Source organism: Lytechinus variegatus, chromosome 3 (assembly GCF_018143015.1).
Source record: "Lytechinus variegatus isolate NC3 chromosome 3, Lvar_3.0, whole genome shotgun sequence".
Lineage (NCBI taxonomy): Eukaryota > Metazoa > Echinodermata > Echinoidea > Temnopleuroida > Toxopneustidae > Lytechinus > Lytechinus variegatus.
In genome coordinates this window covers 74,245,492-74,259,298 of record NC_054742.1, presented here as the reverse complement: position 1 = coordinate 74,259,298, position 13,807 = coordinate 74,245,492, and the positions used below count along the sequence as shown (strand labels likewise).

Here is a 13,807-nt window from a genome sequence, read left to right as displayed (position 1 = left end):
AAAACAAATCTGGAAAATAGGACAAACCATATGGTTTCATGAAATGCAGATGGGTTTGAAAAAGTAGAACCGCATTTCTTTAGAAAAAAAATATTTTGTGGAATTACAAGTGACAGTTGTGACATATATCATGTAGATATACATTTTACATAAAAAATTATAACATTTTAGCCTCATCATTTACACAAAGTTTCATTCATTCATTTTTTAAATAGTGTTATTAATTCACTAAAATATAACTTCACACAAAACCTCAAGTATTTCAGCTCGTTAAAATGCTGTGAACACTTGTACATTTCCCATCATGAAAAAAAATTAAAACATTTTGCCCCCGATTGTATATATTGAGGTAACTTAATTATTTTGTCCTGAATGACTACTTATTAAAAGATTTTTCATGAAAAAGGAAGAATTTAGGGGCAATGCTCCTTCTGATTGATAAAAAGTTCTTTTTTTTAATTCAGGCTGCCCAACACAACACGCAAGTGCCTGTACGACATGCAAGTGTCCCGTACGACACACAAGTGTCCCGTACGACACATTATCTTGTTTATGATATATTGACAGAAATATTCAGCTAATAGCGGTTTCTAACCTTAATGAATGTCTTAGTTTGATAGGATTATCATTATTATCAGCCAAATAATGTCCGGGAATAATGTGATTGAAGAAGTCAAAGAGACATAAAGTAAGAAAGTTTGGCTTCAATTTAGAGATGTCCCGTACGACACATTTTGAATGTCCCGCACGCCACAATGTTCTCGAAAATTATAATTTGCTTTATTTATTAATGAATGTTTATTTTGCTTTCTTTTATAGATGTGTTTGTTCTTGGGTAATTGAATGTCAATTTGAGTTCAGTTTCTATGAAATTTATCTGCCCAACTCACAGACTTTTGGGTACAAACCTGAGGTTTCTGCGTCCGTACGACACATTACTATTTTAAATCTGTATTATACAGGATGTGAATTCCAATCATGTTAAGTGTTGGTTTTTCTAACACTCTGGTAGTACTTGATGATCACCTATAGTTACTGGAATATTTTTAGTTTTTTCTTCTAAAAAACTGTCAAATGTTCTCTCGACACGTATGGAATCACCCTTTCCCGTTTTTTTTTATATTTTCCCGGTGAACTCGGGAAAGACCCTCCGTTTTACTTTAAAATACAAATGTCATATTAGGTTTTTTTATTTGTTGAATTGTGTTCCTTAAGTCTAAGAGTATGTTATATATATTTTATTATGTTTTTTGCAGTATTTTCGACCTTGTCATGTTATATTTATCATACTTATGTTGTGAAACGGAAATAAATCAAATCAAATCAAACTCCGCCAGGGGGCGGGGGGAGGGGCAGCTTGCCCCCGCTTGTTACGCCACTGGTGAAATCGATGGGGTAAAGAATTAGAGGGAAAGAGGAAAAATAATAAGAAAGAGAGACAGAGGGGTTAACTGTACGTAAGCAATATCTGGTAAAGTGCCTCATTCTTTTACACTTTTCCCTTTATGTACTTCCTATTAGCAATAAACAACTGTTCTATAAAAGTAACTTGAAGCGCATGCAATAAATACAAAGCCCCCCCCACCCCGCCCCAAACAAAGCACCACGTTTTCACATAGGCCCTAGTAATATATTTTATTTACTCATAGTGCTGTATCTGAGTTCTTACAACTTGTACATAATAAACCTCATCAAATAAATATGTCTTGAAATCTGCACGGGCGGATCCATGCAGCTGCACTCCGAAAAAAGCCACCAAAATCATCAGGTGTAAAAATAGTAATTTTATGGTCACTTGGACTGGTATATAATAAATTAAGTAAAATACAAGCATTTTGGAGTTCATGTCGAAGCTTAAAAAAAATAATGTACTTTTTCTACTCGAGCTATTAAAAATTTTCACACATTTCTGTTGCTTTCCACAACCGCACTTTTGGCCTATCAATCAGGGGGTGGTGTCAGTATAAAATCTTCGATTTAATATAGGCCTACTTTAGGTCTTGTTCGGTTGACATTTTGGGATGACTGACATTAATTTTGTTCTTAGTAAGATATTTTTTTTTGTTTTGGGAGGGATCGGGGTTGGGGTGTGTCAATGACTCTAGAGAATAGATAGACATGGCGTGAATTTTAAGATAGATTAAATTTTTGAAAAAATATAGAATCGAAAATGGGCCCCTCTGAGGACTTTTGTCCGTTTTCATGGTTATTTCGTTTTTTTACACTCTTAAATTTTTGAAAAAATATAGAATTGGAAATGGGCCACTGTGAGGACTTTTGTCCGTTTTCATGGTTATTTCGTTTTTTTACACTCGACATGTTAAAAATTTTGATTCTCATTTCTTTTTTTTTAATGTTCTCCACTTAATTTTTGGAGTCGACAATTAAGCAGAAGTAAAGAACGGAAAACGCGCCGGAAAACCTACAGAAGTCTGATGTGATAAACCGGTATAAAGAATACCAGCGAAAATGAAGTGACACTAAATGGTGGTACTTGCTTGGGACTTGCTTGCGCGGGGAGGGGTAAAAAATAAGATAATGCATAAAACATAAACAAGAACATGTTATTCTATTTCATCCCGTATTTTTCCCCGGGGGGGGGGAGGGGCCACTTCGATTCACGAGTGGAACTTATGCGCGACCACGGGGTCTCGAAAAGCCTTACCCTTAACAAGTATTGGTAACAAAACGATACTCTTGGCAAATGTTCCCTGAAATGAACCCCTAAACAAGCCTACAGAAATGTTTTATTGTTACGGGTCCTTCGGTCGTCGGCTTTACCTTATTTGGTATAGTACGACCCCACCTTCTACACCTCGCGCAAATCGGACTCTAAACACGAAGTGTTGGGGCAAAAAGGACATCCTTTATAAAACATTTAATTTTGTTTTATCATCCCGCAAATTCGACCCTAAACACGTAATTTTCCTAGCGAAATAGATACCCTTTTTTCCTTATTTTGTGTTTTTGACACCCTTATCACGTTACGTACGTAACGTGCCCCATCGTGAAAAAGACATCCTTTTTACGTGTTTTTTTTGGTCGCGCATGGTATCCACTCGTCAATGTAAGTGGCCCCCCTGGGATTTTTTCTCACTGAATTGAACATAAGAAAATTCCTGAAGAAGGGACGCGTGGTCATGCGTAGGCCGGCCTACATACGGCAATCAATAATATCGTCATGATCATATCCCTTTGGTAGCTCATACAGAAGCTATACTGGGATGATGAATAAAGTGAGCCACTGGAAGGAGTGTCATGAAGTGCAGAAATTGTGATGGATAGACATAATGATTTTGTATATGTTCCCGGGAACATGATATGCCGAGTGGCTGCATCATTCTGATAGCAGGGAGAGCAGCCTCCTTGAAACGGGACATTCCCCTTGTGTTGACACTCAGCTGAGCTGGGAAGGTTGCTCCAATTCCTTATCGTTCTTGGATAGGAAGAGAACTTGAAGGGGTCGATTGTGGCTTCAGGTGTGAAATACTTCAAGTTGTGCAGTCTTCCTGACGGGGAAAAAAAGTTAGAGAATTCTTTTATTATTTGTGTGTTTAGCTGCGCAATACTTATACCATATGCGTGGACGTAAAATCCCGTGCCGAAACTGGCCTAAAACTGTGGAAAATAGTAGGTAAAATGATGTGTATTTTCATTTTCATTCTAAATTGATGATAAACTGACGTGATAGCGATTGAGAGGCCTATGGTTACTTTTGTATTGATATGTTATGTACATTTGTCTGTGGCTTTGTCTTTGTAAGTAACGCTCGGTATTCAGATTGAATCTGAATCAGTGAATGGCATGTTGATGATTTTCGTGTCGCTGGTGCCTGGGGATTCCCCTGGGCCGTGCACGAAAGGGACCGTCTTTCGACCCGGGGGGGGGGGGGGGGGGGAGGCGCACTCAGTATATAATGCATAGTGGGTATTACCCAGGATACCTAGGGATATTAGACCAAAAGCTTCGTTCTCTGTTTTGTTGGTTGTTCAGCTAGCAGCTGAACTCCGTTGGCTTCACTCACCAAATACAGAGTCGGAGACCACTCCTAGTACCCACTCCTACTAGTCCTAGACCAATGAATGAGGTCCAAACATACATGCACAAAGAAGACTGGGGCCGATTGCACGAAAGGGTCTTTCCAAGGACCGTCTTTCGTGTCGCCCATCTTTTATGATACGCTATAAGGGGGTGTTTCTGAAATTTATGATAAAGAATAAGATTCGTTAGCTTGCTTTTAAATCAAATTTTATACAATTTCATGATATGTCACATCATTTTATAGACGAATATTTTGTTTATTTTAACGGACGAATGAAATATGTTTGCAGATGATTTATTTAAAATGCGTTTCACATGGCGCATCATAAAAGATGGGCGACAAGACACGAAAGACGGTCCTTGCAAAGACCCTTTCGTGCAATTGGCCCCAGGAAACCCGCGCATGATGCGCAGTACGATCGTTCGACCGCCAGCGTACACTCTAGGCGACACTGCAATACTTACCCGTGTTAAGAAACTGGGACTCCACTCATGCGCATTTGGGCCGCCCTAGCTTAGCACTAAGTTTTCTTTCCGTAACTAACTAAAAAAAAATTATTCTTATGATTCAATAAATGTTAGTTAATACATAATTACTGTTAAATCGGTACTCACCGGTTCTTTTCTTGAATTTTCTGCCAATTTCCCACGCTTCTGGCTACAATTCCGCGTTAAATTTTGTCGCCATAGGCAGCTGTTCATGCAACTTTATTTATAAATGGAGCGCCCTTTACGAGAGTTGTTAATGCCGCGGAGAAATCGTTAGGCATTTTGGCCTGTGTTCAAGGCGTAGCTGTTCTATTTTTTATATGTGTGAGATCGAAATCACAGCGAGTAAACACTCTTCCATATGGAAGAGTGTATACTCGTTGTGATATGATCCCGATAGGGAGCCGCAACACCCCCACCCACATGGGCGCAAACCCCGGGGCCGGGGGACATGTAGGGGACAAGTAGGGGCACATTATGAAATGTCCCCCTACTATTTTTGGTCATTTCGTTCACAAAATCGAAATAAAACATGTACTAGTATTTTGGAAGAGACGATCTTACTTTTGGGATGCCCCCTTTTTTTTTGCTTGTTTGCTTGTCAAATTTCTTTTGGTCAAGATGACCTTTAGAGGGTGATAAACTTTTTTTTTTTTTTTTTTTTTGCTTGTCAAATTTTCCAGCCCCTGGTCCCCCTACCTATGGGGAGAGATTTCCACCCTTGCAAATAATGCGAGCGCAGAGATCAAAAGGTAAATATTTTCATTTTATTTTCCATTACGATCGAAGACGATGTAAAAATAAATTTGAAAAATGTAGAGCAAGGTGCTGCTAATCTTCCTGGCTCCTGCAAGGAAGATAGAAATGAAAACATGTTAAATCAATGTTCCACATAATTTCATAAATAAATAGTAATGACATTCATTACAATGACATAGCTTTTGTCGACATAGCTTTTGTCGACAAAAGTCTACCAGTACATGTCTTGTTAGCGCGCGTGAAATAATTGCCTCGAACAAGCTGCCTGCAGTTGGCAATTGCATCGGTGCGGTACAAATGGTACGGTGCGCGAGCGGTAGCCATATGCCATTGCCGGCCCCAAACAGAGTCAGATCACTGGCACGGTCTCTGAGCTCTGCTGCATTTATGGAAACAAATTTAGACCTAAAAAGAATTCAATTTGAAAAGTAAGTTATCATGTACCGGTACTGAAAATGTTTTCTTAGATAAGAATTACTATTTCATCCTATAAACGCGCTGTGTTAACTACCATTACAATGGAAGCGTCACTGTAGTCCCATACGTACGCATACGTGCTGTTTTGACGACGTATTCAGCGTCCGCGGGACACGGCTTTTGACTATCGTCACGTATAGGCCGCACCCCGACTTGCTTCATTTCATAAAAAAAATAGTGCGGCCTATACGCCGGCAAATTAGACTTTGACGGTAATTAGACTTTGAGAAAGGAGTCTACCATCTGTAGAGTGTAGGCTCTGCTTTTCCACTCTCCCTATCTGTAAATGGCTAATAATTTGCGTTATATCTAATTTTCTTTCTTTCATATATTTATACTTTTTCAAAAATTTATATTTTTTTTAATTATTATAAAACAAGATTTAGAAGATAGGGTTCAACTCAACCACTGTTTACTTTGCCAGCTGTAATTGGGCTGATTTGAGTGGACCACCACATTTGTGATCATTTACGGTATCTTCAAAAACATTAAAATTCAAAAGGAAAACTTTTTTTTTCTTTCTTGGGTTTTTTTTTCCGGGCACCATAAAGAGGAGAAGGAATTTCGAGCTAAAAACAGAGTCTTAACAATTTCATGAGTATCGTCCATAAGTATTATAATAAAAAATAAATTTCTAATTATATTAAAATGTTGATTTTTTTTAATGAAGATTCAGAGGATTACTTTCAAAAGTATGATTTTGATCGATTAGGCCCAATTAGAACTTGCAACTGAGTCTTCATGCAGCTGACTCTTCATTTGAATTAAAGTCAACATTTTAAAATATAATTAGTATTAAAAAAAAATTTCCTTTTAAATATCAATGTTTTGGACGACACAGTAATTGATCGCAAATTTATGCGATTGTCTGCTCAAATCACCTCAATTACAGCTGGCGCAGTAAACCACCAAGTAGAGAAAACAGAGCGATTAAAGGCGTGTGAAGCCTGCTCATTTTGGGGAATAATCATGGAAGCTCAATCCAATTATTGAGATATGTACATAGGTTAGAATCCTATGTGGCATTTACTTTCAATGAAAAAATATTATGTATGTTCCTCTTCTTTTTCTGTACAGGTTTTTCTTGTGACTTGACAAAGTGAAGAATCGTTGTTTCTTGCATCTTCAGAGATGATAACCTTATAGGACTATTCTATAACATGTTTTCATCGATATCAAAAGCCGTAGCTCATGTTTGGAGCAGCAGTCTTCCAAAAGAAACATCATCAAGTGAATCTCCCAATACTAAACCTGAATCCAGACAAAGAACCGCTCCCACCTATCCGTGTTCCGGGAGTAGTTACGATGGAGACGTTCAACCACAATATGGTCAAGACGTTGCACCGGGCAATGCTCAAACAGATCATACCAAGTCTGTTCTGTTCCAGGTTGGAGATGAAGCGGATGATCCATACAAGAGTGGAGCAGAACAAAGTGAAACCACAAGCACAATCAGTGGAAAGATCACTCATGTTTACAGTGACTATGGACTCATTGACAACTCGATCCACTTTAGATTGGATTCCGTACTGTATAACATGACTCCCAAGGTTGGCTTGAGGGCAGAAGCGACCATAGAGTCTGGTGGACATCAAGATGTAGGTCTCCGAGCTACAGAAGTCATCATCTCTAAAGCAGACTGGGAGGATGACGAGAACGGCGCAGAGGAACCAGAATGGCACATCGGCAAGGTGACCAAGACGGAGAGGACCTCTGGATGGATGGACGAAACCATGTTCTACGACCAGGATGCATGTCCCTATGGCTTCATCCCGCACAGAGGTGACTGGTTGGTTGCAGAAATGACGAAGAACATCGAGACTGGAGCCAAGGTTGTAAAGACCGTTCGGCCATTGAGGGAGAAACGTTTCAAGGGATTTGTGACTCAAGTGTACCCGGGCTATGGTTTTATAGATGGAACAATCTACTTCTCCAGGAAGGCATGTGATCCGAACTATGTACCAAAGCGTGATGACGAAGTAGACGGAAAGGCTATTGAATCTGATCAAAGCAAGGGCAAATGGAGAGCTGTCACGGTCTCCTTAAAAAAGCAAGAAAGGTAATCATAAAATTATCTAGTAGCTCTAGATAGAATTCCTGTACACAATTAAGAATATTAAGCAATTACCCTTTGAAACTTCAGGCTATTTCCTGTATGATAATTTTTGTGTTTGGCAAAAGATGATTTTTTTTCCATTTAGACCACAGCCCAAAAATTTGAAAAGTGTTGATTGCTAGATTATGTAATTAAGATAATTTTTTTTCTTATATTCAGTTATTAATATCCCTTCAAGGATAGATATTTTGTGTCATATTTTTTTACAAAGATTTTTTTTCTTTGTTTATTTTAATATTCAAATATTTTTTTGAATATTTGAATTGATCTTTTACTTCTTTTTCATTAATTTATTTACTTTTTTTTGGGGGGGGTATATATGAAGTGAATGGTTATTAGATTAAATTAAGCAATTCACAATAATTTGTAAAGTTACAAATAAAGTTTCTTTATTTTAAATATGAAAAAAATATTAATTAATTTGTATTTGAACTAGAATTTTGTTTCTAAAATTAAAATAATAATTATTTTTTTCTACCAAATAGGATGATCTATGGCAAACAGTTCCCTGCAAATATGTTTCGAGAAGGAGAAAATATGACTAAAGATAATAGTATGGCAGTTACAGTGAGCGGAGATTTCAACAACATGTGCATTGGTCAAGAAAAAAATGTCACAGTGTATGTGAGGTAAGCTCAGAATAAATGATAACTCTTATACCTCGGTCACAGTTGCTCTACGGCGACCGTATTGCGAGTCGAAAACAGTCGTTTGAACATCTTTTGTACCAGCTACAAATAGCTAGTCTGAAATTTAAATGAATAAAACGGCTGTTTTCGACTCGCCTTAGAGCAAATGTGACTGAGGTATTACTCTTACTTTTCCCCTGATAAATAACAAATGTATGCTCTCTAACATTTTTCCTAAGGGCCAAATCATTTATATATATTTACACTCGTTAAGAGGGAATATATATGGGACTCTCTCAACCTTCCTCTCCCTCTACTGAAGCATTTTCTATGAGCTCAGTAAACTACCAAAGAGAAAACTTGAAAAGTCAGAAAGTGATGACCTATTGATAAAAAAATTGCTTTTTTACTTGATGACAATGTTATGACATTTGTGTCATACATTAAGATAAGACACATCAGACATTAATCGAGGAGGCTGTGATCTTGCAATATTGTCTCCCAACTTTAACAAATCAGACCTTTGATAACCTTCCGATTAAAAAAATAGGTTTTTTATTAATTTTGATGACAATGTTATGACATTTGCGTCATATCGCAGTATTAAAACAAGACACATCAGACAAGTACTAAGGAGGCTAGGATCTTGCAATATCATCTGCCAACCTTAACAAATTAAACCAAGGTTGAAGTATCTGTCACTTCTTCTTTGTGATATTCAACAAGCATACTATCTAGGTATATCATGGACCTATAAGAGATGGACACTCATCGATTAGTTAATGAATTCATAACATGTGACCGCCATTGTGCTCTGAATAACATTCTCTTCATACTTTCATTCTACTGTGTTCTGCCGTCAATTAGGCCAAAAGTTGAAAAGAAGCAGTTCGTGATTAAACATTGCACAAACTGTATGCGCATAAGATGATAAATCACTTAAATCCTGGAAAATCAATGTGCAGTTCTGGTTTACCTTTGGCAATCTTAGTTTCGTGTGTTTTATTTGGGGGGAAAATGTAAGAATGTTTTAAGATAGAGGCAATATTGCAGAGCTGCCAACCAGTACGTTTTTCTAACCAAAACACCACTGCATGTTTTTCTTTAAAAAAGACAATTTTGTAAAAAAAAAATAACACAAAAATATGGTTATTGGATCAATGTAATTACAGGTAAATTATTTTTTTCAATCATTTTGTTAAAACTATTGTGCATTCTAGCTTGCATGAAGCTTGAGCGCTGTGATGAGCGTGCGCGCCATGCATTTTATTATAAAATATTGTGATTCATTTCTTTTTTCAAATTTCTATCGAACATTCCAGAGATACATGTCTCAAATCATGTAGAGAGCATTTACATGTATCTCTTAATGTTATTGAGGTCATTATTATATTTTATGTCACAAAATCATCTGATTATTTTTGCTGTCTCAAATCTAAAGCATGTTGATTGAAAAGCATTTTTTAACACAGGGCATCAGCCAACAAAACCAAAACCAGGAAAGCTGTGTCTTTGTAAGTGATCAGATATGCCTTGGTAGTTGCTATTTTCAAAACACCTGTATGATCTCGTTCGATCAAAGAAATGATAGTGTTGAATGTCCATATAGGTCCATGATTATATCTAATGTCATTGATGTAATTCCAACAAATGTGACTTCTGTTAACAGTGAAAATATAACCATGTTACCAAGTAATATTCAAACATCTTTCATCACATCTATAGTGAGGCAAGCTTTCAGAATTTAATTTAATGCCATCTCTCTCAATCTATCAAACTAGCCCCAATTTTACAGGTGATTTACATTGATATTAGCAAAATATTAAACACTTCTCTTCATTGATCAGAAACACAGGTGAAGAAACGCGGAAGCTGATAAAATCTGAAGCAGTGTGTCTTCTGAGCGACATCATTCTCAGTATCGATGGTGTTGCTGAAGATGCGGTGAAGAAATCTACTGGATTGAGCTCCTGCAACCAATCCATTGAGGTTACTTCTGGCAGCAAAATCAGTTTGACTGTAACCATCACAGCAAGGTTTGTAGGATATTGGTCAACCCATGCCGACATTTTGCATTTTGTGTTTATATTGTACATGTATATCTCATGTAAAAAATATTGCATTTCCTATCATGTATTTATATAATATTGAATGGCTAAGAATGGAATACCAGAGTTTTGGGCAATATTCCATGAATCACAGATGAGTGGAGTATTGGCCCTAATATTTCTGGTATTCCATAAAATAAAGCCATTCAATATGATTATTAACATCCATTTCCCCCCAAAAAAAGAAATAACAAGAGGGAGAACTTTGAATGAACTTGTCAAGCCATCTCTTACCACATACGGCATAATCTATGTATTTCATTATGACGTTACTAACCGTCATTGTACTCTGTGCTGCGCATCGCATCATTGTACGCGTTGTACATTTCACGCATTCGCGCGTGCGCACTAGACTATTGAATATGGTCTCATATTCAAGAGCAATTTTTGAACAGGAGCCTGTGGGATGTTCGTTGGAATTCTGTTCTTTTTAGGTCTTTTTAAACACTCTGATGCTGCATGGGTGATTGATGCACACCAAAATATATGTTTTTAATGCTTCGCTAAAACACTCTATATAGATGAATAATTGTTCTTATTTAATGGTGACTATGCCATGGCCTAGTGGATACCTGGTAATAGAATTGCTGGCCGGTAATTAGATGATAGGATCAAATTCCTCTGGTCCCAAAACTTTTTCTGACTATATTTTCGGATTGAACATGTGATCTTGTTTACTGGGTGTGAGTCATAAACTGTATTACATTACCGGTACTACCTGTCTACAATTGCAATAATAATGTGTTTTGTAAGATTTATCATCCAGAAGTATTTATTTATTTTTTTGTGGGGGGGTCTCTCATGAATTATGAAACAAAAGCTCGCTTTTCTTCATACTGACCTTCCTGCTTTTGTTATTTTGCCTGGAACAATACACTTGTATTAAAAGCCTTAAGCATACCAACTCAAATAGTGATATGTCTTCGTTCTTAAGTTTACTGTGGATATTGTCTTTGTTCGCTTGAAAGGGTCTTACATTTCAATGCAATGTTGTTTTTTTTATGTTTCAGGAGTGTTGGAAAATCAGCCTGCCAGCTTGTATTGACCTTTGACTCCTCCTCTATCAGTCGTCCAATACCCATTACTGTCAAGGAAGCCGCAAACAACCTTCTGACATCCTGTCACCTCAGTGGCAAGGAGAAGTGGATGAAGGAACATGCCATGGTGTCAAGTGGAAGAGGACCGGCAGTGCTTCCCGGTGTGAGACCAGCTAGGTAAGTCGGGGTTGGTGTCATCAAAGAGTCTGTCAACCAGTTGCTTGCAGGAACCAGGCAGTACTATTGGAGTGATAATATTCTTTTTTTTTCAACAGGTTAATCATGATAATAATAATGTGGATTTAATAACCACACACACTGTCCAAAGATGCTCCCAGCACTAGCGCAGCAATAATTCAGCATGTAAACCCCAAAATCTACAATTTATCCTAACATTTGCACTTCACTTGAGGAATCAACTAACCCTTTGTTTATGGCAATTTTCACCTCCAATTTTTACTCATAAATGCTCTTCTGTGTCCACAGAACCTCCAATCCAAATCTTCCAGTGAAGCTTGGCTATTATCCAGTCGGCAAACGGCTCAAAGAGTGTTATGCAGAAAAGAGGGATGTCACTGAGATTTGTCCACAGTTAAAGCAGGTAAGTAACCATTCAGAATGTCTGATATTCAGGAGGTTTGATAGCTCTATCATTAGAATGGGGGTTATGGACTCAGGTGACCCGGGTTTGATTTTCCCCTTGTTGTGCAAGTGCCCTTTACTATGACAGCTACCTTCATTTTCAGATCCCTTGGAGAGGACCTTAAGACTTTGGTCCTCTGGTTTTCTTGCTTACAATCATTCCTGCTTTCTTAGCAAATCAGCTTTCTCCACCAACTGACCATCTTCTATACAGGAAAATTGTCATAATACTCTGAATTTAATTTTGTCAAGGCATTTTAGCATGCTTAAAATAAAATCTTCCTGTAAGTAGAAGTGATTCATACATGGATGGTTCATACTGACAATGCTGAACACCATATTTTTGGGATAGTGAAACTGAAGGTCTGTCCCCAGATACGTGTAGATAATCAGATCTGATGTGAAATGACATGTAATCTGTCAATCTTATTTGTGTTTAACTTTATGTGATAAACCATCAAAACCTATCTGTTCCATTTTTGTTTTCAGGGACATGTATGTTAAACATAGATTAAAGAAAAGCATTTGCAAGTCTGCAACAAATGATTCTCATTATTTGTATTACAGGCATATCCTGCCATAAGCTTTTGCTTATAAGGCCTTCTGTTAAATATGTTATATATTTATATTCTTTGTATGACAAATGATTCTGTATAATTTGTATAGAAAAATGATATTTTGTGAAAAGAGAAGAAAACAAATGTTATTAATTTGAATAAAAAAAATTATTGAAGATTGCATTTGATTGCAACTCCTCTGCAGATTTATGAACATTGATTAAGTAAGTGTTTTCCACTTAAAAACATGTGTATTGATATGTATTAAAGCTCTTCAGTTCACTACTTATTGGCATTTATTTTCGTTGATAACTTAGGTTATATGTACATTTTGAAGTTGTTTTCCTTAATTGAATTTGAGGAATACTTATTAAATTCATTTAAATGATGTGTTTTTTTTTTTAAATTCCACAATGTTGTCCTTTTCTTTTCTGCATATAGTCTCTGAGACCTGATAACTACTTCACAATTTTCTCAGCACTTCTCCACATAGAAGAACTGAAGATGGAAGTAGATATGAGAGAATTTGATCTGGAACGGGTGAGCTTGTGAATTTTTTTAAATTCTACGTCCATCTCAATTTCAAGTTGGTTTAAACATTATGACATTTTGAGGTTCTCTAGCTTCTATGTTATGTTATTTGGTCTTACTTTTCCCCCTTTCTGCTTTTCTCCATGTGTTACCTCCAATGTTTGTTCTGGTGTTTGTATGGGTACAAGGCACATTTAATTTTTGTCCAAGCATATCGATTGAATTTGTTTTTCACTCTTCTTATTTCATCAAATCTTATATTACTGTATGATAGCAGCTTTCTTGACAAGGCCTTTGTGGTTTTTTAAACAGTTACATGTATACCCAATTTCAATTTGCTGTTCATACCTACATATATTTGCATATTCACAAAGTTGTGGTATGCTCAACATGGGTGTTGTGGAAAAAAGGGAGCTGATAG

General features: G+C 36.9%; 1 protein-coding gene across 2 annotated transcripts in view; it reads left to right on the top strand.

Moving 5' to 3' along the window:
- Window positions 1-3,559: 3,559 nt before the first annotated feature.
- The window catches only part of LOC121411916 (RNA helicase Mov10l1-like), a 35,072-nt gene continuing 24,824 nt past the window's right edge, over window positions 3,560-13,807 (top strand). Inside the window, exons 1-7 of one of the 2 annotated variants that reach the window (XM_041604805.1) lie at window positions 3,560-3,634; window positions 6,844-7,825; window positions 8,368-8,511; window positions 10,359-10,547; window positions 11,630-11,833; window positions 12,143-12,257; window positions 13,297-13,395. In XM_041604805.1, the coding sequence (XP_041460739.1) occupies window positions 6,927-7,825; window positions 8,368-8,511; window positions 10,359-10,547; window positions 11,630-11,833; window positions 12,143-12,257; window positions 13,297-13,395 (1,650 nt within the window). In that variant the 5' untranslated portion in view covers window positions 3,560-3,634; window positions 6,844-6,926. The remainder of the gene's footprint in view (window positions 3,635-6,843; window positions 7,826-8,367; window positions 8,512-10,358; window positions 10,548-11,629; window positions 11,834-12,142; window positions 12,258-13,296; window positions 13,396-13,807) is intronic. The other variant, XM_041604806.1, reaches the window with a different exon arrangement.